The sequence below is a fragment of the Onthophagus taurus genome, chromosome 11, assembly GCF_036711975.1.
Source record: "Onthophagus taurus isolate NC chromosome 11, IU_Otau_3.0, whole genome shotgun sequence".
NCBI lineage: Eukaryota > Metazoa > Arthropoda > Insecta > Coleoptera > Scarabaeidae > Onthophagus > Onthophagus taurus.
This window is the reverse complement of record NC_091976.1, coordinates 30,627,586-30,652,155: the sequence shown is the minus strand read 5'-3', so window position 1 is coordinate 30,652,155 and position 24,570 is coordinate 30,627,586. Positions and strand designations below refer to the sequence as shown.

Below are 24,570 nucleotides of genomic sequence, written 5' to 3'. Positions count from 1 at the left end.
AAGTTCATTGACATTTAAATGAGTTTAACATAGATTTATTAAAATACTTCGCGTGGTAAAGCAATTAAAGTTTTATCTTGAAAGAGATAAATGAAAACAAAAAGTGTTTATTAGTAATAATTTATTTTCCTTAAAACTTTGTCGACATTAAAAAGTATAAAAATAGGAGAGCACCTAGGATTATTTGAGAAAGAGAAGTAAAGCTACATTGGCACAAACGAAAACTTATAGCTAAATAAATGCCCTTTTTTCTTTATTTTTTAATTCGCATAAATGGAAAGATGAAAGAAGAGGTAGTTTTAAAGATAATTAAAAAAAGCTTAATTTTAAAGCATAAATTTCTTCTTAAATATTTAATTTGAACACATTTTAATAGAATTATCCAAAAATTCAAGAGTAAAAATATCTTACAAGAGATTCTTGTTCTTTGGTTGAACCTAAGTACTTAAAATTCGTCGTGACGGGCTAAAGCTTCCCCAAAATCGGTCGCTTGCGACCCAACAAATAAATCATAATTATTCAAAATTTCTTCTTTAGTTAATTGATGATCCGCATCTTTATCAGCTTCATAAATTAAATGTCTCGCTTCTGCTTCGGCATGGTCAAAATCAGGGGGCATTATCCAATTTTTAACTTCTTCTTCAGTCATGTAACCATCTTTATCATCATCGCGATATTTCGCAAATTGCTCCCGTTCGCTTTTAACCCATTCAGGTTCTTCCTCGTTTTCTTCAGATCTATACATATCTCCGATATACTCCTCTAAAGATATTTTACCATCTTTATCTTTATCAATATCTTCCATTGTTTCTAAAACGACGACGTCTCTCATATGCCCACTTTCCTCTGGGTGCAAAAACCCAGCAAATTCTTCTTTTGTAAGTGCATCATCACCATCTCCATCAGCAATGCTCCATCTTCTTCGATCGCGTTTTAACATTGATTTATAAGAAAAACCTTCATCATCTTTATCAGCATCTTGAGGATCCATTGAGTCTAAGAAACCATAAACTAATTTTTTATAATCTTCCCATTTTATTTGATCTTTATTTTCTGGATTATGTTGAGTCCATTGGCGTTCAACATCTTCCATTATGTACCTTTTTTGAGTGTATCTTATCCAATCTCTTAATTCTTCATGATTTATCACACCATCTTTGTTATAATCGATTTTATCAACTATTAAGCCTAATCTTCTTTTACTTTCTTCTGGTGGTAATTGATCAAAGGTTTTAGCTTCATCCCCTAAAAATGCTTCATGATCGTATTGAGCATTATGTTGTTCTTCTTCATTAAAGTGTTCTTGGCTGCTTAATTCCCTGTCGATGACTCGATCTTTTTTCTCTTCTGGTTTAGGAACAGCAGAAGCAATTCCCAAAAGTGCAATAATAATTACTTTAATAATCATTATTAAATCTAAAAATATAAGAAAATTAATGGGAATATCAAATTACATAGTTCCACATCATCACTTTTAAAGTTAAAATCGCCTTAATTAATTTAACAAGGACTTAAGTGAGTTGGAATGAATCTTAATGTAATTCTTCACTTACTTACCTTTCTCTTTTAGTTTAAATAATTAAATTTGAGTTAAAAAGTACGTAAACTTTTAGAACATTGACACCGAGGGGAGGTGAGGTACACGTGTTATTTTAGAAGCTCCAACTCATCAAGTTCTTTGCGCTCTGGGATGAAATCTACTCTCCGCAACCGGCAGCTTTGTTTATATTAAAGGAAGTCTGATAAGAACGGCTTTTAGACCTAATTTTTACTCCCACATCATCAACTAAATAATCGGAGTCTATATCATCACTTATATTTAGGACGCCGAATATATTCGTTTTGTAAGTCAATAAGAGATGGCGATGTTGACGTTAAAAAATTTAAAGATTTAAATATCACAGCTAAATAAAATGATTTTTTATGAGAATAAATTAAATTTATTTTTTATATCGATCATATTTTTTAGGATTAAAACTTAATTTTTGTTCAAAATCAATAATTTTTTTACAGGAATCTGCTTTATTACAGAAATCCGTAATGTCACAATTTTGACAATTAATCAAAGATGACATACATAACCTTATATCTCATAATAAGATATATCAAATCTTCATCTCAAAGTCCGTTGAGTAAACATCCTGTATAAGTTTATCCAACTCCATATGAACGCTGTTGTTATAAACGTATCCCCCCGCAAAGGCCTTGCTGTGACGTCATTGGAAGAATTGACATTTCTATGTTTTTATTTATACAGTGTATTTCAATTAAGAAGCAATACACAAAAATATAAAAAAAGGTATAAATTAAAGTATAAAACAAAATATTAACGGTTACAATTTTATTATTGTTAGGTTATCCAACTTGTCTCGGTTACCATGGTGATTAAGATCCAAATATTGCAGGTGCTTGTCAAAATTGAAATTGAATTTAAGTTTTTTTAAGGAAAAAGTCTTATTTAATTGGTTTAAAAGGCTGTATTTAACACAAAATTGGTTTATCCAGGGTATTATAAACAAGGTAAGTGGATTAAATCAAAAAAAAATATTTTTAATTTATTTCTCTTAATTAGAATCGATTTAAATTAACTACAATTAACGAATTTGTTATGAATGCGAGATAATCGTAAAGAATTCGAATTGTTTTAAAATTAATAAAAATTAAGTTATAATTGATAAAAAAATCGGAATAAAATTTTATTATTTTAAGGTTATCCAACTTGACTCGGTTGCCATGGTGATTAAGATCCAAATATTGAGTTGCTTGTCAAAAGTGACGTTGAATTAAAGTTTTTTTAATGAAAAATACATAATTAATTGGATTTAAAGGCTGTATTTAACTCAAAATTGGTTTATCTAGGATATTATAAACAAGGTAAGTGGATTAAATCAAAAAAAAAATTTTTAGATCAATTAAAATGTACAAGAATTTAGTGAAAAAAACTTTCAGTTGTCAATATCAACTTTAATTTTATTATTGTATTCGTAATCTTCCTAAAATAACCTTTAAAGGGAGTCCAAACATGACGCACTTATCTCAAAAAACAAAAAAGTTTGAATAAAAAAACGTTAAACCCGAAGTTAGCAACAATGAAGATAGCAATTTAATTATTAAATATTAATACCAACCTCAATTTTTAATTTTTTTTATTGTATTTTTGTTTTTGTGATAAATTTTAAGACATTTTATAAAAATTAAAAATTTGTCTAAATGACATTGACATTTCAAACCGGAAGTTGCTTATATCTCGAGTAATATTGGAATTAAAAGTATCATGTTTGGACTCATTTTAAAGGATTTTTCACGACCATTACAAATTTGTTAAAATTGACGTTGACATTCTTAACCGGAAGTTAACCATAACTTCATATTGAAAATAAATATGTCGTGTTTGTACTCATTTTAAAGGATTTTTAATGAAGATTACAAATATGTCAAAATTGAAGTTGACATTTTAAATCTGAAGTTAGTTATCATATAATAGACAGATGGACAACTTCATGGCTTTCTTTCATGATGTATTCTTTATTAAAAAATCTTTAAGATGAGTCCAAACATGACGCACTTATCTCAAAAAACCAAAAAGTTTGAATAAAAAAACGTTAAACCCGAAGTTATCAACAATGAAGATAGCAATTTAATTATTAAATATTAATACTAACCTTAACTTTTAATTTTTTTATTGTATTTTTGTTTTTGTGATAAATTTTAAGACATTTTATAAAAATTAAGAATATGTCTAAATGACATTGACATTTCAAACCGGAAATTGCTTATATCTCGAGTAATATTGGAATTAAACGTATCATGTTTGGACTCATTTTAAAGGATATTTCACGACGTTTACAAATTTGTTAAAATTGACGTTGACATTCTTAACCGGAAGTTGACCATAACTTCATTAATATTGAAGATAAATATCTCGTGTTTGTACTCATTTTAAAGGATTTTTAATGAAGATTACAAATATGTCAAAATTGAGGTTGACATTTTAAATCTGAAGTTAGTTATCAATGTTATCATATTATAATAGACAAATGGACAACTTCATGGTGTTCCTTTATGATGTATTCTACTATGTTGTAGTAGTATATTTTTATTGCACTAAAACTAGAACTCACACTAGACCTAGAACTAGAAAAATTCTAGAAACTTTCTAGTTCTAGGTCTAGTGTTGGTTGAATTGTTGGAAAAAAATGTTGAATTTTTCAAGCGAAAGTGTGACGAACTTGTAAAATTAAAAACGTTTACGGTTCAAACCACAAAAACGATTAATGAAAAAGCAACTGAGGCTTCTTACTTGGTCAGTCATCAAATAGCTCAACGCGGTGAAACCTACTCAATTGCGGAAAATGTCATAAAACCTTGCGCTATGGAGATGGTAAGATGTATGTTAGATGAAAAGTCAGCAGAAGAAATAGGTAAGATCCCACTATCGAATGACACGATAGCTCAACGCATTAGAAATTGAGCAACCAATATAAAGAATGAACTTACGTTTCGCCTGAACTCATGCAAATTTGCATTACAAATGGACGAATGTACCGATGTAACTGGACTCGCAATATTAATTGTCATCGTTAGGTACCAGCATGAAAACGCAATATCAGAGGATCTTCTGTTACGTAAATCTCTATCAACACGTACTACTGGACTGGAAATAATAAAAAAATACTATGTGAGGAAATGGGAAGTGTACATACATCTCTTTTGTTACATACTGAAGTCAGATGCATGATAAAATTCTGGGAGTATATCGAAAGAAGTCGTATACGAATAGGTACCTGCAGGCTTCATCCCACCACCACCCACAACAGAAGAGGTCCGTTATTCAAGCCTTATTCCAGCGAGTAGAGAGGATATGCGATAAAGTGAACCTAAGAAAAGAAGAAGGATTCCTAGAAGATGTGCTGCAGAAGAAAGGCTATACGATGAGAGATATCCAACAAGCCAAAAAACTACGCAAACAGAAGGATATACCTTCCTTATGTTTCAGGTGTGACGGAGCGAATTGCGTGGCGTCTGAAGAAGAATGATATCATGGTACGATACGGTACAGTCAGCAAAATACAAAACGCTCTTCCGATAGCCAAAGACAAACTAACCCCATTAAACGGAGGCTATCGTGAAGTTGCGGGAAATACTAAGTTGGCCAAACTGGACGTAACATCGAGTGCCGCATCAAGGATCACGAGAGGGATGCCCGACTAAGGAAGATCCAACAATTTGCAGTCGCAGAGCATTGCCACAAAGGAGGACACAGCATAGAGTTCGACAAAAGTGCTAACAAGAAACGGATATTACTTCCAAAGATTGACGAGAGAGGCGATAGAAATTCATCGACATGGGAATAACATAAATAGAGAAGATGGTTATTGTCAAATTTTAACCGAATTCGTCAGTTCGAACTTGTTTCTGAAGAAGGTTGCAACATGGCATCTGAAACGTCAAACATTTTTTCAAAAAACTCATGGTTTAACCCGAAAGTTTCTAGTTGTAGGTCTGTAGTGTTAGTGTTAGTTCTAGTGATAGTGCTAATTTTAGTTTAATTAACACTGGCAGTGAAAGCCTTCGTACTTATATCTTTTAAACAGGTTTTTCATTAAACAAGAATTTGAGATTCACTTTATCGAGTTCTTTTTATATAAAAGTTGCCACAACAATTTAATATAAACCGGAGTAAACAAGTTATCTAAATAAATAGGTTTATTACCAGCTTTTATTTTACAACCGTTATAATCTCATAAAATCCCATAAAGTCAATAAAATCACGGATGAACGTAATTTTATGTGAATCCTGCATATACCGTTAATAAGTTATTATCGATAATAACAAAATTAAAAATAGCCTACACTCCAGATTATTAAGCGACATTATTTACATTATTGATTAATTTTTCATTCAAATTTTGCAAACAATTGATCCTTTCGTTATTCCATTTTCATTCCTGATAAACCCAAACGGAATTAAATTCGATCTCGTATAACATCCGATCGAGATAATCTCCATAATTTCGTGCCGGAGGATAAATTACGGCAAACGACCGGATTAAGGGACACAAGAGTAGTGATTGCCAATGGCAAAATTTACGTTCGAAAATCGAGTATAATCGCAATTCTCCTCTAATCATCTTGGGTACCGAACCATTTCATAAAGGTTCGAAATGCAACTGAAAATAACCAACCGGACGGATGTTATCGACGGAAATAAAACGAACTCGAAGCGGTTTTTATGTTCCGGGACGTGTGCTCCTGATTGCGGCGACTTTTTTAATTTCCACTTCGTTTCCGGCATTCGTTCAATTTTCACGATGGTCTTTTTATCGATGCCCACAATCGCCTCCGGTTGGAAGTGCGAAAATTTAATAATTACGAGGTTGAGTTGAAAAGAAGGAAATTTTTATTACTTAGAATCAAGTTAAAATTTAAGATGATGGTACAACGCCGTTTTAAAACAAAGCTCCGGTAATTAATTTCCGGGAGAACGTCAAGCTTTTATAATATTTATTAATTATACAGTGTGGAAAAGCACTGACACGTTCCCGAGCTGTAGTTTTCCTTGTAATTAATGATTGTGTCAAGTTCCCCCGATAGTTTTCCAAGCTTGAAAACGCGTGTTCCGTTTTTCTTTTACTAAAAACAACTACATTACATTATTACACAAAAAAATCTTTTATAATAAGTTTTAAATTTAACTAATCGAAAGTTTCCAAGTTTCTTGATTATATCGTATCAAACTTAGACGGGTTCACTTGATTAAAACTCCGCTACTAAGTCTTCCTGGTTAGATATATTAACGTCCGGATTTGGAAAGTTGTATCAAAGAAGTTCCGCATCGTCAAATGGCATTAAAACGTAGACAGATTTTTTTATTTCTCCTTGCCAACGTTATAGTTATGGTAGCGGCTTTATCTAAAGAATTGGTAGTTGAAGGTGTTGGGGAAGAATCTTCGGGAAACTTGGAAAATCTCTCACAATCAGATAATTTGGCTAAAACTACTTGCCATGTTGAGTACCAAGTTTTAAAACGAGTTGCTGGACGTTGTGTTAAATTGGGTAAAAGTGCAACTGGATGTGTTGCTGGTATATATATTCAACCATTACACCCGGAATGTATGTAAAAGAAAAAAGAATTATTTTAATTTTGTAATAATTGTGAAAAATAAGTTTTGGTTTAGTTTAAAAATATAAATAAAAGTGCAAAATATAGTAATTACTCGAGATTTTTGAATCACGTTTTATATAAATTCTTTATAAATGGTGTGAATCCCTTTTCCTATTATCTTTGTGACTTGTTTTATTATTTTTTCCTTTTTTTTTTTGAAACGTAGTAATTTTCTTTTTGTAGTGACACTGATTGATGTACGTTTTTTCCACGGTTAAAAGTTTTAACACACCCAACCGTTGAATTACAGGGTTTGTTTTAACCACCCCAATGACGGATTGTACGCTTGGGAATTTTTCAGATTCAGTGTATTTTTTTTCAGTATGATCAGAAAACACCAGTATCTTTCGTTTAATATAAAACTTTTTAAATTGATGAATATGTGGCCGAATGAAAACGTTGATCATGTATTAAAATGGAAACAATGGCAAAGCTATTACATTTTTATTACATTAATTCCTGTTTTTTTACCAGTTTTTGCTGAATCGATTGATGGTTTAAGTGGTATGTTTATTTTAATTTAAGTTTTTTTAGATATACAGAGTGAGTTATTAGTAGTTTGAGAAAGAAAAAAATATTTTATACAAAAGTTGTTTGACTCATCACTTTCTATTACGTAAAATTATTTTCACTTATACAGGGTGTTCCATTTAGGCGTAACAGAGAGTGTGTAGATTTTTTTTAAATGGAACACTCTGTATATTTTATCATATTATGAATAGAATTACATTTGTTTATACAACCGTATATGTTACTAACTCGTAGCGTCAATATTTCCTAATAATGACATTTTATTACATATTTTTCTTTACATTCTATATATCAGGAAAACTATTAAAGCTAAACATAAGACATACTTATCATTAAATAAAAGGAACTTGATGAGCAATTCAACTAGCACACAATATACAGAGTGTTCCATTTAAAAAACTTAAGAAAAAGCCATTTGAAAAACATCAAAAGTAGCAAAGCTTTATAAATATCCTGTATAGTGTATCTAATATCTTTGAATACTATCATCTACCTACTGGCTTTGACTATTGTCTGACATAGTTTCAATGATGATGTATGATTTCAATGAATGATGAAATATATAGGGTGTTCCATTTAAATAAATTTACGAACTCTCTGTTACGCTGAAATGGAACACCCCTGTATAAGTGAAAATAATTTTACGTAATAGAAACTGATGACTCAAACAACTTTTGTATGAAAGTTGTTTTTCAAATGATTTAGTATCTATCGCCCGCCAGGATACTAATAACTCACCCTGTATAATTAAAATTGGTAACTTCTAAGTTATTAAAATTAGTTCTTTAGAACGAAGGCAAAAACAAACTCGTTTGAGGAACGCTTTAGCCTGTCAATCACTGCATTGCACCAACGACCATTTATTTAGGATGTCCGTCCATCTACCAATAACGTCCATCAGCAGGATGTTTCAAAATAACGCTAAACGTTTATAAGTCGAAAACAAGTTGATAAGTTTTAATGAACATGAGTCTAACATAATTGCCATTTGCAACATACAGTCTTTTGAGATAAAAAAAATAACAGTAGCCATGCGTAACCATGGCAACCAATGGTTGCAAACATTCTATTACAGACAATGATTAATATTAGCTATATAAGAAAATTACCTTAAAGTTTTATTATATGCCATTCATTTGAAATAAAAAATATAGCAGTGCGTATCCATGACAACCAACTGTTTCAGATATCAAAAATTAATCATTGTCTTTAATAAAATATTTGAAACAATTGGTTGCCATGGTTACGCATAGCTACTGCCATTTTTCTATCTCAACCGACGTAACCATAACAACCAATTGTTTCAGACATCAAAAATTAATCATGGTCTTTAATAAAATATCTGAAACAATTGGTTGCCATGGTTACGCATAGCTACTGCCATTTTTCTATCTCAACCGACGTAACCATAACAACCAATTGTTTCAGACATCAAAAATTAATCATGGTCTTTAATAAAATATCTGAAACAATTGGTTGCCATGGTTACGCATAGCTACTGCCATTTTTCTATCTCAACCGACGTAACCATAACAACCAATTGTTTCAGACATCACAAATTAATCATTGTCTTTAATAAAATATCTGAAACAATTGGTTGCCATGGTTACGCATAGCTACTGCCATTTTTCTATCTCAACCGACGTAACCATAACAACCAATTGTTTCAGACATCAAAAATTAATCATGGTCTTTAATAAAATATCTGAAACAATTGGTTGCCATGGTTACGCATAGCTACTGCCATTTTTCTATCTCAACCGACGTAACCATAACAACCAATTGTTTCAGACATCAAAAATTAATCATTGCCTTTAATAAAATATTTGAAACAATTGGTTGCCATGGTTACGCATAGCTACTGCTATTTTCTTATCTCAAATGAATGGCAAATAATGAAACTTTGAAGTAATTTTCTTATGTAGCTAATACAGCAAATTTAGAAAAAAAGTCCTCTTTCAAGCTAGGTGTCTACAAGGAGATTAATCTCATGAGATTTTTGTTACATTAGAAATTTATCTCAGATGTGTTTCCACAGAACACATAGATATTTTTCTCTCATGATATCTCTGAATATGCTGTTTCCACAGATCAATTGAATTAGAACCTGAAAAAGTAACCTTATTGTATCTGCCATATGTGTGTTACATAATTTTTTAATGATACGGTCTAAACGACTTTACGCTTCTTATGGCACAATATAACCAGAAGAGTGGCGACAAGACCTACTGAATCTACAAGTTAATCTTTACCTTCGCGGAAATTTGGAAGCTAAAGATGTACCACTGGAAAATACACAATATTTCCACAAGGAAGGAGAAGTTCCATGGCAATACAAATATACATATATAAAAAGTGTATGATTAAAAGTTAAGTTTAAATATTGGGAGATCAATCAAAAGGGGAAGGAATCAACAAAAACCTCCTTTAATTGGACCAAGCTTTCGATAATTCAACAACAGGAAATAAAACACTTCTTCCTCAAATGCCGAAGAACTCTTATTGTACCGAAGCACATAAGGGACAACACCATACATCTACACAAGTCCCACGATGGATCGTCTAGACATCTATAGAGATCACATATTTTTATGTATAGGGTAGGTATTAAGCTCTTTTAGTGATATCTAGTAGCTTTCTAGCTTTAATTAGTGAGTTTTTTATTGTTGTTAGGGTTAAATTTGTTAAGGTCTGTTTTGTAAGTTTCTGGTCCTTAGCTTTGTTAATAAAAATAAGATATAATAAAACAATAATGTGTTTTAAACTTCAGTTTCTCGCGTTTATTTTAAATTTCTTCGGTGCCGGTTTCGACCTATATTAGGTCATCATCAGCCGAATCTACAAAACAATTGAAGTACAAAAGCAAGATAGATTCGGCTGATGATGACCTAATATAGGTCGAAACCGGTACCGAAGAAATTTAAAATAAACGCGAGAAACTGAAGTTTAAAACACATTATTGTTTTATTATATCTTATTTTTATTAATTTAAATCTCGCAATATGGATTCTAATAATATTAGCTCTCTGTCTGCCGTCAACCTGGTGATTTTTACTTCCTTAGGTTCTCCATAGAGACAGTTGTCGTCCTGGTTCGATTGGTTCGCGCCTTTTATTGACGTTGTCGCGGTATTATTTTTAGTGTTTTTGGTCTGGATAACATCTAACCCTTTTATAGACGTCCTTTTGGGGACCTATTCCTATTCAACTTCAATGTATTAATTTTATAATTTTTACATTTTAACCTCTAAATGTAAGTCTCAAACTTGTTTCTTGGAATTTTGGTGTGATGTTCCCCCCTTTTTCGTTGCGTACCTTGATGAAGTTAAAAATGTATTATCGAAAGCTTGGTCCAATTAAAGGAGGTTTTTGTTGATTCCTTCCCCTTTTGGTTGATCTAATATTTAAACTTAACTCTTAACGTTTTATAACCTCTTGTATGATTAAACTTACCAATGCCCAGCTATGAATTGTAAGGCATTATAAAATTCCCATTTTACGTCAAAATTTTCTTCTGCTGCCTGGCCACTTTTAGTGTATTTTCATTTCCTGATGATGTCTTCATGTCTTAGAAAACACTCTTCCTAGACTTTTGGAAGACTTACCATAAATTAAAGACTAAATCTCTAATTTATACAGGATGGACTTTATGCTTGCTGTTAGGAAATATCTAAACCACATCTTTTCTGGAAGGTAGATAGGACACTGGGGCCTTATTGCGTGGCTTTCCTGATCTTCAGATTTACGCCAACCGAAATGGAATCATTTCTTTGTTATCAGCATTTATGGACATACATCACAGCGGTTTTTTTGCTGACAAAATATATTTTGAACTGACTAAATATCCCTTGGAATTGAATTCAAACTTGCTTCATTCCTAGAACAGTTGTGGTTCTCGTCACGATCTGTTGCATAATTTGGCAGAATCTTAAAATGATGCAATTTTATACCTTCATTGATAAAACATCTCCAAATCTTTTCTTTGGTGGCTTTTACATGATATTCACTCGTTTGCACTTAACTTAATCTTTGCTCTTTATCTTAAAGTTTACTGAACTCGTCAGGATCTTCTTCAGATCATCTAAATCTTCTATCATGTAATCGTCGCCATCCTCTTCCAACTCTGCCTGCGTGAAATCAGGACTGATATCGACACAACTTTTAAATCTGCAATGAAAAGCACAAATCATCAAGCTCATCAATTTTATGCTTTTAATTTGTATGTTAAAAAAAATTTAAATAGAAGTTTCTAATTTTAATTGTATTTCTAAAAACTCAACCCATTCAAGTCTATTAACTCATATTAATTTTTTGATTTAATTTTATTTTATTAGATTCTGATATGACAATGGCAGAAGAAGCTCAAGTTTTATTGGCAAACATTTGTATTTTCGGTATGTTTCAATTAGGAGTTTGTTTCTTACGTAACGCTGAAAAAATAAAAAGATTGGTCGATAATTTAGACCAATTCAAAAAATACTCGAATTTAAATATGTTAAAAATCGATGGAGATGCTATTTTATATTCGAAATTCTTTTTCGCTTACTCCATTTTGGGGACGTTAATTTATACCTTTATGCCTTTTATATTTGTGAAATATTGCGAAACTAACAAACCAATACGAATGCAAAAATATAACATTCCTTGCGGTATGATCTTGCCGTATCGGCTCCCGTTTCCATTCGATAAATCACCTATATTTGAAATCGTTGCCATTTACACTGCATATTTGGCGAGCGTTACTACGATAGTTATTGTTACAATAACCACGCTGGTTTGTAGTATTATATCGCACGTTATTGGACATTTAAGAGAACTTAGACGACATATATTATCGATTCAACCAGGAAATGTACCTAATATCGAAATTAAGGTAGAAAAAATTATTCAATATCACACGGCTATAATCGAATACGTAAATGAAGTTAACGATGCGTTTGGAACACAACTTATTGCGCATAGGACACTAACATCGTTTGTTATAAGCATTTTGGGGTTTGTTTTAATAACCGTTGATAATTTTGGGGAATGGTTAAGGTTTAGTATGCATTTATTTGGATGGTTGGTTTTAATTTATTTAGTGTGCCATTATGGACAAACTTTAATCGATGAAAGTTTGGGTGTTGCTGTTGATGCATATCATATTGAGTGGCATACAAAACCTGTTGTTGTACAAAAATATATAAGAATGATAATTATGAGAGCTCAAAAACCTATCGTTTTAAAAGCTCTTAAAGTTGAAACGTTTTCGGCCAACACTTTTGTCGGGGTAATAATAAAATAGTTTTTATTTTTTATGATATAATGTCTTAATTAATTCTTTTTAGATATTAAAAGCTGCTTATACAGTTTTTACTTTATTATTAAATGTTAGAAAATAAAATAAGTTATAACGTAACGTAAACTCTAACTTTCGCCACTTTTGATTATTGAAATCTCTGGGGGAAACCCCCCAAAAAATTTACATTTCAAATGCGAGAACGAGCTGAATACAAATTTGTGGCCCCAATTTTTATTGATACGATGTTTGTCACCAAGTTTTTCCCCTCAATTCAACAACTTATCATTTCGTATCAAAAGTTACGTAATATAACCACTTAATCGACATGTTTATTTTACCTTTTTTTTGCTTTTTAAGTGAGTGTATAAAGGCACAAATTGCGTTAGATTCTAAACTAGTTGCATCATCAAAATGAAACTATTCGGTGTTCTTTTCGTTGTTGGTCTTTTCCAAATTAGCTTAGCTAATCCTCCTCAAAATGGAACGAGACAATGTAGCGGACCTTTAGGAGCAATTACCAATTTAATGATTCGAGTTACTTCAACTGATATGAGCGTGTCTTATTCTGCCCCAAATGGATATGAAGGATGTAATTTGGATTATAAGATCCAGTATTGGAATGGTGTTAATCTTGCAACGTATCAAGAGACGACCACTAAAAATTTGTACGAATCTTATAATTATTTTAACGAACACGTTCTTTGTAAATTAGTAAACATCGATATAACACCATATTATGGAACATCACAAGGAGAAACTCATCAAAGTAATCAATTTACAGGTATAAATATTTTTTTATCATAACTTTTAATTTTAATAAGAAATTAACTAGTCCTAAAACTAACATTAGACTTAGAACTAGAAGCATTCGGGTTTAGCTGTCTAGTGTTAGTGCTACTTTTAGTAATATAAAAACAACCTCACGCTGAATAACAGCTAAATCTGGAACCAACCCAGCACTAGAACTAACAGTAGACTTAAAAGGTCTTGTGTTTGTTTTAGTGACAGTGTTAGTACAATACTAGAACTAACATTAGACCTAGAACTAGAAACATTCGGGTTTAGCCGCACGTCTCTCAAGACGGCTAAACCCGAATGATTCTAGTTCTAGGTCTTGTGTTAGTTCTAGTGATAGTGCTAGTGTAAAACTAGAACTAATACTAGGCCAAGAACTAGAATCATTTGGGTTTAGCCGCACGTCTCTCAAGACGGCTAAACCCTAATGATTCTAGTTCTAGATCTTGTATTAGTTCTAGTGATAGTACTAGTGCAATTCTAGAACTAATATTAGAACTAGAAACATTCGGGTTTAGCCGCACGTCTCTCAAGATGGCTAAACCTGAATGATTCTAGTTCTAGGTCTTGTGTTAGTTCTAGTGATAGTGCTAGTGTAAAACTAGAATTAACACCAGGCCGAGAACTAGAATCATTTGGGTTTAGTCGCACGTCTTTCAAGGCTGCTAAACCCTAATGATTCTAGTTCTAGATCGTGTATTCGCTCTAGTGATAGTGCTAGTGCAATACTGGAACTAACACTAGGCCGAGAATTAAAAACATTTGGGTTTAGCCGCACGTCTCTCAAGACGGCTAAACCCTAATGATTCTAGTTCTAAATCTTGTATTAGTTCTAGTGATAGTGCTAGTGCAATTCTAGAACTAATATTAGAACTAGAAACATTCGGTTTTAGCCGCACGTCTCTCAAGACGGCTAAACCCTAATGATTCTAGTTCTAGATCTTGTATTAGTTCTAGTGATAGTGGTAGTGCAATTCTAGAACTAATATTAGAACTAGAAACATTCGGGTTTAGCCGCACGTCTCTCAAGATGGCTAAACCCGAATGATTCTAGTTCTAGGTCTTGTGTTAGTTCTAGTGATAGTGCTAGTGTAAAACTAGAACTAACACTAGGCCAAGAACTAGAATCATTTGGGTTTAGCCGCACGTCTCTCAAGACGGCTAAACCCTAATGATTCTAGTTCTAGATCTTGTATTAGCTCTAGTGATAGTGCTAGTGCAATACTAGAACTAACACTAGGCCGAGAACTAGAATCATTTGGGTTTAGTCGCACGTCTCTCAAGGCGGCTAAACCCTAATGATTCTAGTTCTAGATCTTGTATTAGTTCTAGTGATAGTGCTAGTGCAATACTAGAACTAACACTAGGCCGAGAACTAGAAACATTTGGGTTTAGCCGCACGTCTCTCAAGACGGCTAAACCCTAATGATTCTAGTTCTAGATCTTGTATTAGTTCTAGTGATAGTGCTAGTGCAATTCTAGAACTAATATTAGACCTAGAACTAGAAACATTCGGGTTTAGCCGCACGTCTTTTAAGACGGCTAAACCCTAATGATTCTAGTTCTAGGTCTTGTGTTAGTTCTAGTGATAGTGCTAGTGTAAAACTAGAACTAACACTAGGCCAAGAACTAGAATCATTTGGGTTTAGTCGCACGTCTCTCAAGGCGGCTAAACCCTAATGATTCTAGTTCTAGATCTTGTATTAGTTCTAGTGATAGTGCTAGTGCAATTCTAGAACTAATATTAGAACTAGAAACATTCGGGTTTAGCCGCACGTCTCTCAAGACGGCTAAACCCGAATGATTCTAGTTCTAGGTCTTGTGTTAGTTCTAGTGATAGTGCTAGTGCAATACTAGAACTAACACTAGCCCGAGAACTAGAATCATTTGGGTTTAGCCGCACGTCTCTCAAGACGGCTAAACCCTAATGATTCTAGTTCTAGATCTTGTATTAGTTCTAGTGATAGTGGTAGTGCAATTCTAGAACTAATATTAGAACTAGAAACATTCGGGTTTAGCCGCACGTCTCTCAAGATGGCTAAACCCGGATGATTCTAGTTCTAGGTCTTGTGTTAGTTCTAGTGATAGTGCTAGTGTAAAACTAGAACTAACACTAGGCCAAGAACTAGAATCATTTGGGTTTAGCCGCACGTCTCTCAAGACGGCTAAACCCTAATGATTCTAGTTCTAGATCTTGTATTAGCTCTAGTGATAGTGCTAGTGCAATACTAGAACTAACACTAGGCCGAGAACTAGAAACATTTGGGTTTAGCCGCACGTCTCTCAAGACGGCTAAACCCTAATGATTCTAGTTCTAGATCTTGTATTAGCTCTAGTGATAGTGCTAGTGCAATACTAGAACTAACACTAGGCCGAGAACTAGAAACATTTGGGTTTAGCCGCACGTCTCTCAAGACGGCTAAACCCTAATGATTCTAGTTCTAGATCTTGTATTAGTTCTAGTGATAGTGCTAGTGCAATTCTAGAACTAATATTAGACCTAGAACTAGAAACATTCGGGTTTAGCCGCACGTCTCTCAAGACGGCTAAACCCGAATGATTCTAGTTCTAGGTCTTGTGTTAGTTCTAGTGATAGTGCTAGTGTAAAACTAGAACTAACACTAGGCCAAGAACTAGAATCATTTGGGTTTAGTCGCACGTCTCTCAAGGCGGCTAAACCCGAATGATTCTAGTTCTAGGTCTTGTGTTAGTTCTAGTGATAGTGCTAGTGCAATACTAGAACTAACACTAGCCCGAGAACTAGAATCATTTGGGTTTAGCCGCACGTCTCTCAAGACGGCTAAACCCTAATGATTCTAGTTCTAGATCTTGTATTAGTTCTAGTGATAGTGCTAGTGCAATACTAGAACTAACACTAGGCCGAGAACTAGAAACATTTGGGTTTAGCCGCACGTCTCTCAAGACGGCTAAACCCTAATGATTCTAGTTCTAGATCTTGTATTAGCTCTAGTGATAGTGCTAGTGCAATACTAGAACTAACACTAGGCCGAGAACTAGAAACATTTGGGTTTAACCGCACGTCTCTCAAGACGGCTAAACCCTAATGATTCTAGTTCTAGATCTTGTATTAGTTCTAGTGATAGTGCTAGTGCAATTCTAGAACTAATATTAGAACTAGAAACATTCGGGTTTAGAGCCTACACTGAGAGAAATATATTCTTGAACGAAGATTATTACTCTTGGCACAAGCTTATCATATTCTTGTATATCTACAAGAAGATCATTTTGTTGAGTGAAGAAAAACCTCATATTCTCAAAGCATGTATACAGATATTCTTGATTCTCAAGAAAACGAATTTTTTAGTGAAAGTAAATCAATCATCTTGAAAAAGAGTATCTTAGTGTTGCGACAACAATCCCATTTTCCTACCGAGAATAGATTTCTTATGTCAAGAATAACGTATCTTTCTTTTTAGAAAAACTTATTCATGTAACAACAATCTTGTATAATTCTTCATTTGAGTATTATAAATTATTGACGCAAGAATGAATTTTTTGACACAAAGAATTGATATTCTTCGATGCTAAGAATATGAGATACTTCATTCGATAATATTTCTATTCTTCTTAAAACAAAAAAATGTTTTTGTTTTAAGAGAATCTTATACTTGTTTCTAAGAAATACATTCAAGAATAAATTTTTCTTGATAGTCAAGAATAATTTCCCTCAGTGTAGAACTAGAAAGTATCGGTGCGTCTGAAGAGGCACAGCTAAACGAGTTCTGGAATTGCACTAGCACTATCACTAAAACTAACACAAGACCTAGAAACTAGAAACATTCGGGTTTAGCCGCACGCCTCTCAAGACGGTTAAACCCAAATGATATCACTAAAACTGATGAAAAAAAGTGTCGGGTTTGGAAAGTATCGGTGCGTCTGAAGACGCACGGCTAAACCCGAATGTTTCTAGGTCTTGTATTAATTCTAGTGATAGTGCTAGTGCAATTTTAGAACTAACATTAGACCTAGAACTAGAAACATTCAGGTTTAGCCGCATGTCTCTCAAGACGGCTAAACCCGAATGATTCTAGTTTTAGGTCTTGTGTTAGTTCTAGTGACAGTGCTAGTGCAATACTAGAACTAACACTAGACCGAGAACTAGAAATATTCGGATTTAGCCACACGTCTCTTAAGACGGCTAAACCCGAATGATTCTAGTTCTAGGTCTTGTGTTAGTTCTAGTGATAGTGCTAGTATAAAACTAGAACTAACACTAGATCTAGAACTAGAATCATTCGGGTTTAGCCGTCTTGAGAGACTCACGGCTAAACCCGAATGTTTCTAGTTCTAGATCTAGTGTTAGTTTTGGTGCTAATTCTAGTTTTAGTTGTTACTCAACACTAGATTGTTATTTTTTATTGAACTAAAACTAGAACTAACACTAGACCTAGAAAGTTTCGGGTGTCTTCAGGATTTTTAATTGCGGTAGTTTTAGTTTAATAAATTTAATATAATTTTTTTTGCAGATAAATTTGATGATCTTATTGATATAGGACCTGTTAGAAACCTTCGTTTACAATCAACAAACGTTTTACAAATTAGATGGTGGACTCCTATTGATTACGAAACTTGCAGTGTTATTTTTAATGTAGAAATAACCGATGCTAATACCGGGAATGTTTTAAATAGTGATATAGTTCAAGGTTATGAATATAAATATGATTATGTAGCAAATAACGCTAACTGCAAGACTGTTATCGTACGAGTTGAATCGTTATTCAGAGGTGTTAGTGGAGGATCTGTTTCTTCACAAATTAAACTTTCCTGTTAATAAATTGATAATAAAGTTTATTTAGTACTTGAAATGATGTGTTTATATTGATAATTCCAACAATTTTATTGACTCATTGATTTTATTTTTAAGTATCTTATCTTAAAACCTCTTATAAATAATCTATCATCTCTAAAAATTTGTTATAAAAATTCCAAAATTATTTAAGATTTACTTAGTACATTACAATGAGATCGTTTATAATCCTGGTTAATTTAATTTTTCTTTTCGAAAAAATTAGCGGCGGTTTGTTACGAAACTACACAAAAATTTCTTAATTTAATTAATTACCATTTATTTTAGATCTTACACCGCCGGATCAAAAAGAAAATAAATCTTGGTTGAAAAAAAATTGGGTGGAAAATGATGAAGCTCTTTGTACTGGTAGCTATTTCGATTATTAGATTTATTAAATATGTTATAAACAATTTCTTTTTTTAGGACCAATTGGATCGGTTCAAAATATTTTAATAGAAGTAACCGATACGGAAATGAAAGTTTCTTACACTCCTCCGTTGGGATATGAAAATTGCGATTTAGATTACAAAACCGTTTATTACCAACAATTAAATAGGGCCGTTTTTCAAGAAACTACCAATAAATATTTAAATCAATCGTATAATTATTGGGAAGGAAGAGCTCTTTGCAAACTAATTTTATTGGATATAATACCGATTTATAATGGGATTCAAGGAACAGGGTATAGTTCAAATCAATTAACTGGTAATTTTGTTTATTTACGTACTTTATTAATCCAAGGTCACTGACGGCCGAGACATTACAATCCGTGTGTTTTAATAGGATCAATTGCAGCTCCTCGGTCGCAAACAACCTCAACTTTATCAAATCAAATTATGCATTATCCCTTTTTAATATTAGCCGAGAGAATGTAAGATATGATGTAAATTTCTTAATTACTTTAATAAGTTGAGGTTGCTTGCGACCGAGGCATCACAATCCGTGTTAACCAAGTTTCTTTTAATCATCGGCATCAACGTTATAATCAATCCTATTTATACCTGTAGATGTTGAGGTTCTCCCTTCTAGTTCTCTATTTACCAGTGCCTATTTGAAACAAAATTTTTCCACTTCTCTATGTTATTTGCGAACTTCATTGCCGCCATCAACCTGCGTTATAATAATTCTTTCTACCTGCAGACTTAACACATTTTCTTTAAGTCTTCTGCAAGTAATTATATGATAAAGGAAAGAGTGGGTTGGATTTATTTTAGTAAGTAAGTAACTACTGCATCATATGCTCGGTATTAGAGATGAATATTATTAGATTAGAGGTGGAAAATTTTCGAAGAACAAAAATTAAGAGTATATTAGAATAAATTAAGATAATATTAAAAATTGTCTTCATTAACCTTGGTGGCAGAATCTAATCATTTGAAATTATGAGCAATGAATATTTTTTTTCCACCTCGTTCAGCCGTAAGCCCATTTTTTTTCGCAGTGTGAAAAAGCTGTAGATGTTGAAGTTTCTTTCTGTTGCTACACTCGACGCAGGCATACTTAGTATTTTGACCGCTACTTTACTTAATGTCGACCCAAAACAAGTCCCCTTCCACCATACATCAGGATGTAGCTTTTCCATGGATTTTAAAACATATTATGGTTTTCCAAATAACCCTTTTTTTAGAGCTGCCAATTCTGCCATTACCTCTGCAGGCTCATCTGGGCTTGTTACGGTAGCCATATCATCTATAAACTCTGTTCCTTGTATTTGTTCTTCTCTATTAAGATGAATTCCATTAAAGTTTGAACCTAAAATATTTGCAGCAAGATTGATAGGATTTACTCCCATTTGCTTTCCCTCAACTAAAAAGTTTTTTACATCCCTTACCTCTTGGTTAAGCAAAGGACTTGAAGAAAGGGCTGTTTCAAAATGACTTTAAAACTCATAAAAACATACAGCTACTTGGCTTAACCTTGGTTTATCTCCTTCTAGTTGGGTTATGTATTTAACGATAGGGTTTATTAGGTGATAGAGTATATCTGCAATGCATATTTTGTATCAAGAATACTTTTTAAATTATGAAGATACATCACTAAGCGAGAGACTCTACAAATAGATTAACATTTCTCATATTATCTATTTATAGAGACAATTTTTTTAATAAATGTGAAATGACCCAAAAAACACGTTAAATATAAAAAGAAAAAGTAACTAACACTAGATTAACTTCAGTTATAAAAGTGTCAACCTCAATTTTGACATAGTTGTAATCTTCATTAGAAATCCTTTAAAATGAGTACAAACACGACATATTTATCTTCAATATTAATGAAGTTACGGTCAACTTCCGGTTAAGAATGTCAACGTCAATTTTGACATATTTGTAATCGTCGTAAAAAATCCTTTGAAATGAGTCCAAACATGATACGTTTAATTCCAATATTACTCGAGATATAAGTAACTTCCGGTTTGAAATGTCAATGTCATTTTAACATATTCTTAATATTTATAAAATGTCTTAATATTTGCCACAAAAACAAAAATATAATAAAAAAAAATAAAAAATTAAGGTTGGTATTAATATTGAAAAATTAAATTACATAGTGATATCTAGCAACATCATGTTTGGACTCATTTTAAAGGTACTTTTTAATAAAGAATACATCATAAAAGAACACCATGAAGTTGCCCATTTGTCTATTATATGATAACTAACTTCAGATTTAAAATGTCAACCTTAATTTTGACATACTTGTAATCTTCATTAAAAATCCTTTAAAATGAGTACAAACACGACATATTTATCTTCAATATTAATATAGTTATGGTCAACTTCCGGTTAAAACTGTCATCGTCAATTTTAACATATTTGTAATCGTCGTAAAAAATCCTTCGAAATGAGTCCAAACATGATACGTTTAATTCCAATATTACTCGAGATATAAGCAACTTCCGGTTTAAAATGTCAATGTCATTTGAACATATTCTTAATTTTTATAAAATGTCTTAATATTTGCCACAACAAAAATATAATAAAAAAAAATAAAGAATTAAGGTTGGTATTAATATTGAAAAATTAAATTGCTATCTTCATTGTTGCCAACTTCGTGTTTAATGTTTTTTTATTCTAACTTTTCTGTTTTTTGAGATAAGTGGGTCATCTTTGGACTCATTTTAAAGGTTTTTTAATGAAGATGACAAATATGTCAAAATTGACGTTGACGTTTCAAACCGGAAGTGATTGTATTTCCGTTAATATTAAAGTTAAATACGTCGAGTTTGGACTCATTTGAAAGGATTTTTTATGAAGTTGACTAATATGTCAAAATTAAAAGGTGAAAGTTCGAACTTTGTGGTTTTTTGAGATAAATGCGTCAAGTTTGGACTCATTTTAAAGGTTATTTTATGAAGATTAGAAATATAATAATAATAATGATGGCTATACTTCTTAATTTTTATAAAATGTCTTAATATTTGCCACAAAAACAAAAATATAATAAAAAAAATTAAGGTTGGTATTAATATTTAATAATTAAATTGCTATCTTCATTGTTGCCAACTTCGGGTTTAATGTTTTTTTATTCTAACTTTTCTGTTTTTTGAGATAAGTAGGTCATCTTTGGACTCATTTTAAAGGTTTTTTAATGAAGATGACAAATATGTCAAATTTGACGTTGACGTTTCAAACCGGAAGTGATTGTATTTCCGTTAATATTAAAGTTAAATACGTCGAGTTTGGATTCATTTGAAAGGATTTTTCATGAAGTTGACTAATATGTCAAAATTAAAAGTTGAAAGTTCGAACTTTTTGGTTTTTTGAAAAAAATGCGTCAAGTTTGGACTCACTTTAAAGGTTATTTTATGAAGATTAGAAATATAATAATAATAATGATGGCTATACTTCTTAATTTTTATAAAATGTCTTAATATTTGCCACAAAAACAAAAATATAATAAAAAAAATTAAAGTTGGTATTAATATTTAATAATTAAATTGCTATCTTCATTGTTGCCAACTTCGGGTTTAATGTTTTTTTATTCTAACTTTTCTGTTTTTTGAGATAAGTGGGTCATCTTTGGACTCATTTTAAAGGTTTTTTAATGAAGATGACAAATATGTCAAAATTGAGGTTGACGTTTCAAACCGGAAGTGATTGTATTTCCGTTAATATTAAAGTTAAATACGTCGAGTTTGGACTCATTTGAAAGGATTTTTCATGAAGTTGACTAATATGTCAAAATTAAAAGTTGAAAGTTCGAACTTTTTGGTTTTTTGAGATAAATGCGTCAAGTTTGGACTCATTTTAAAGGTTATTTTATGAAGATTAGAAATATAATAATAATAATGATGGCTATACTTCTTAATTTTTATAAAATGTCTTAATATTTGCCACAAAAACAAAAATATAATAAAAAAAATTAAGGTTAGTATTAATATTTAATAATTAAATTGCTATCTTCATTGTTACCAACTTCGGGTTTAATGTTTTTTATTCAAACTTTTTTGTTTTTTTAGATAAGTGGGTCATCTTTGGACTCATTTTAAAGGTTTTTTAATGAAGATGACAAATATGTCAAAATTGACGTTGACGTTTCAAACCGGAAGTGATTGTATTTCCGTTAATATTAAAGTTAAATACGTCGAGTTTGGACTCATTTGAAAGGATTTTTTATGAAGTTGACTAATATGTCAAAATTAAAAGTTGAAAGTTCGTACTTTTTGGTTTTTTGAGATAAATGCGTCAAGTTTGGACTCATTTTAAAGGTTATTTTATGAAGATTAGAAATATAATAATAATAATTAATCCATTGCTATCCAGTGCGATCACAGGAGTGAATGAGGAATTAATTAAACGGTTTGCAGTTTTATTAAAGACAATTAATACAAATAGTTTTCAAAACAATAATTTTCATAAAGTATATTTTTTGCTTTAACCATTGCACTGGCATTATCGGTTACTATAGCAAAGAATTTTTCAGTGCCAACTTCTCCCAAAACTTCATCAAATATTTGTTAGCATAGTATTTCAAAGAATTGTTAATTTCTTTGATTACAGCCTTAACATCTTCCATAATAGTAGACATGGTTTTCATTTTTGAAATGTCTCTAATTAACAAATTTTGCGTATGAGTAATGCATCCATAAACAGAAATATGTTTGTAATTTTCGTTGCTTTTGTTGCTCCAACCACCACACTGTAAGCTAAGAGATGATTCAACAATGGCAAATTCAATAGTTGATCTAGCATCTCTTGGGCAACTAGTTTTCTATCGCCTGTCACAAATATTTTCTATAATCGTTGAAGAAATAGAAGTACTAGTTGAAAATAAAATAGAAGAAATCTTCTCCATTTTTGCTCTTTGTCAAACATTTGTTTTACGCCTACTAGGCATTTTAAACATCGTAATAAATGTTTCGTCATTCTTATAGCATTTTTTATATAGTCAGAAGGGTAAAACGTACAAATGTACATTATTTTTCCATTAACTTTCTTTATATTAAAATAGTTTCACACATTTCATCTCTAGTGGTGACTCCTTCATATTAATATTTAAAATACAAAACAGATATTATAATATTTTTTTTTATTTTTAGATAAATTTGATCCACACATCGACATCGGTCCAATTAGAAACTTACGATTAACAGTAACTAATACATTACATATTAAATGGTGGACTCCAATCGATTACGACACTTGCGCTTTTGTATTTTTTATCGAAATCAAAGATATCAACACCGAAGAACGTTTACATTACGGTTCCATGCAAGGATTTGAATATATATACGATTATTCCGCCGATAACAATTATTGTAAAGAAGTCGAAATAATTGTTGAATCAGAATATAGAGGGGTTAGCGGAGGATTTGTAAGCGCAAGAACTCGTCTTGGTCCAGCACCATTTGGATCATGTTAAAATTTGTTGTAATATGTTAAAACGAGTGTAGAATATAATTGTTTTGAAAGGATTAGATAATTGTTGGTGTTACCCTTTGTTAGTAGATAGTGTATACAAAGTTTCGAGCCAAATTTGGAAAATGTAA

The 24,570-nt window shown here is 31.9% G+C and overlaps 2 protein-coding genes and 1 long non-coding RNA gene across 4 annotated transcripts in view; 2 read left to right on the top strand and 1 right to left on the bottom strand.

Annotated features, from left to right (window-relative positions):
• The window catches only part of LOC111420760 (uncharacterized), a 155,454-nt gene that overhangs the window by 5,401 nt on the left and 125,483 nt on the right, over positions 1 to 24,570 (top strand). The window contains exons 3-5 of the long non-coding RNA XR_011641976.1: positions 2,014 to 2,299; positions 2,355 to 2,520; positions 2,710 to 2,874. This is a non-coding gene — a long non-coding RNA (uncharacterized lncRNA). The remainder of the gene's footprint in view (positions 1 to 2,013; positions 2,300 to 2,354; positions 2,521 to 2,709; positions 2,875 to 24,570) is intronic.
• Positions 107 to 1,815, bottom strand: LOC111420759 (Calumenin scf). Its single transcript, XM_023053797.2, has 2 exons — positions 1,558 to 1,815; positions 107 to 1,416 (listed from the first exon to the last, which is right to left on the bottom strand). The coding sequence occupies exon 2, from the start codon at positions 1,406 to 1,408 to the stop codon at positions 446 to 448; it is 963 nt and encodes a 320-aa protein (XP_022909565.1). The 5' UTR covers positions 1,409 to 1,416; positions 1,558 to 1,815; the 3' UTR covers positions 107 to 445.
• LOC111420757 (uncharacterized) lies at positions 7,125 to 24,495 on the top strand. Of its 2 annotated transcripts, XM_071200247.1 has the most exons (5): positions 13,093 to 13,757; positions 18,259 to 18,809; positions 18,867 to 18,947; positions 19,005 to 19,286; positions 24,121 to 24,495. In XM_071200247.1, the coding sequence occupies exons 2-5, from the start codon at positions 18,752 to 18,754 to the stop codon at positions 24,441 to 24,443; spliced, it is 744 nt and encodes a 247-aa protein (XP_071056348.1). In that variant the 5' UTR covers positions 13,093 to 13,757; positions 18,259 to 18,751; the 3' UTR covers positions 24,444 to 24,495. The 2 variants fall into 2 exon arrangements, 1 of the variants encoding a protein (XP_071056348.1); XR_011641975.1 differs by lacking the exons at positions 18,867 to 18,947; positions 19,005 to 19,286; positions 24,121 to 24,495 and adding exons at positions 7,125 to 7,669; positions 12,030 to 12,964 and having other exon boundaries at positions 13,023 to 13,757; positions 18,259 to 18,597.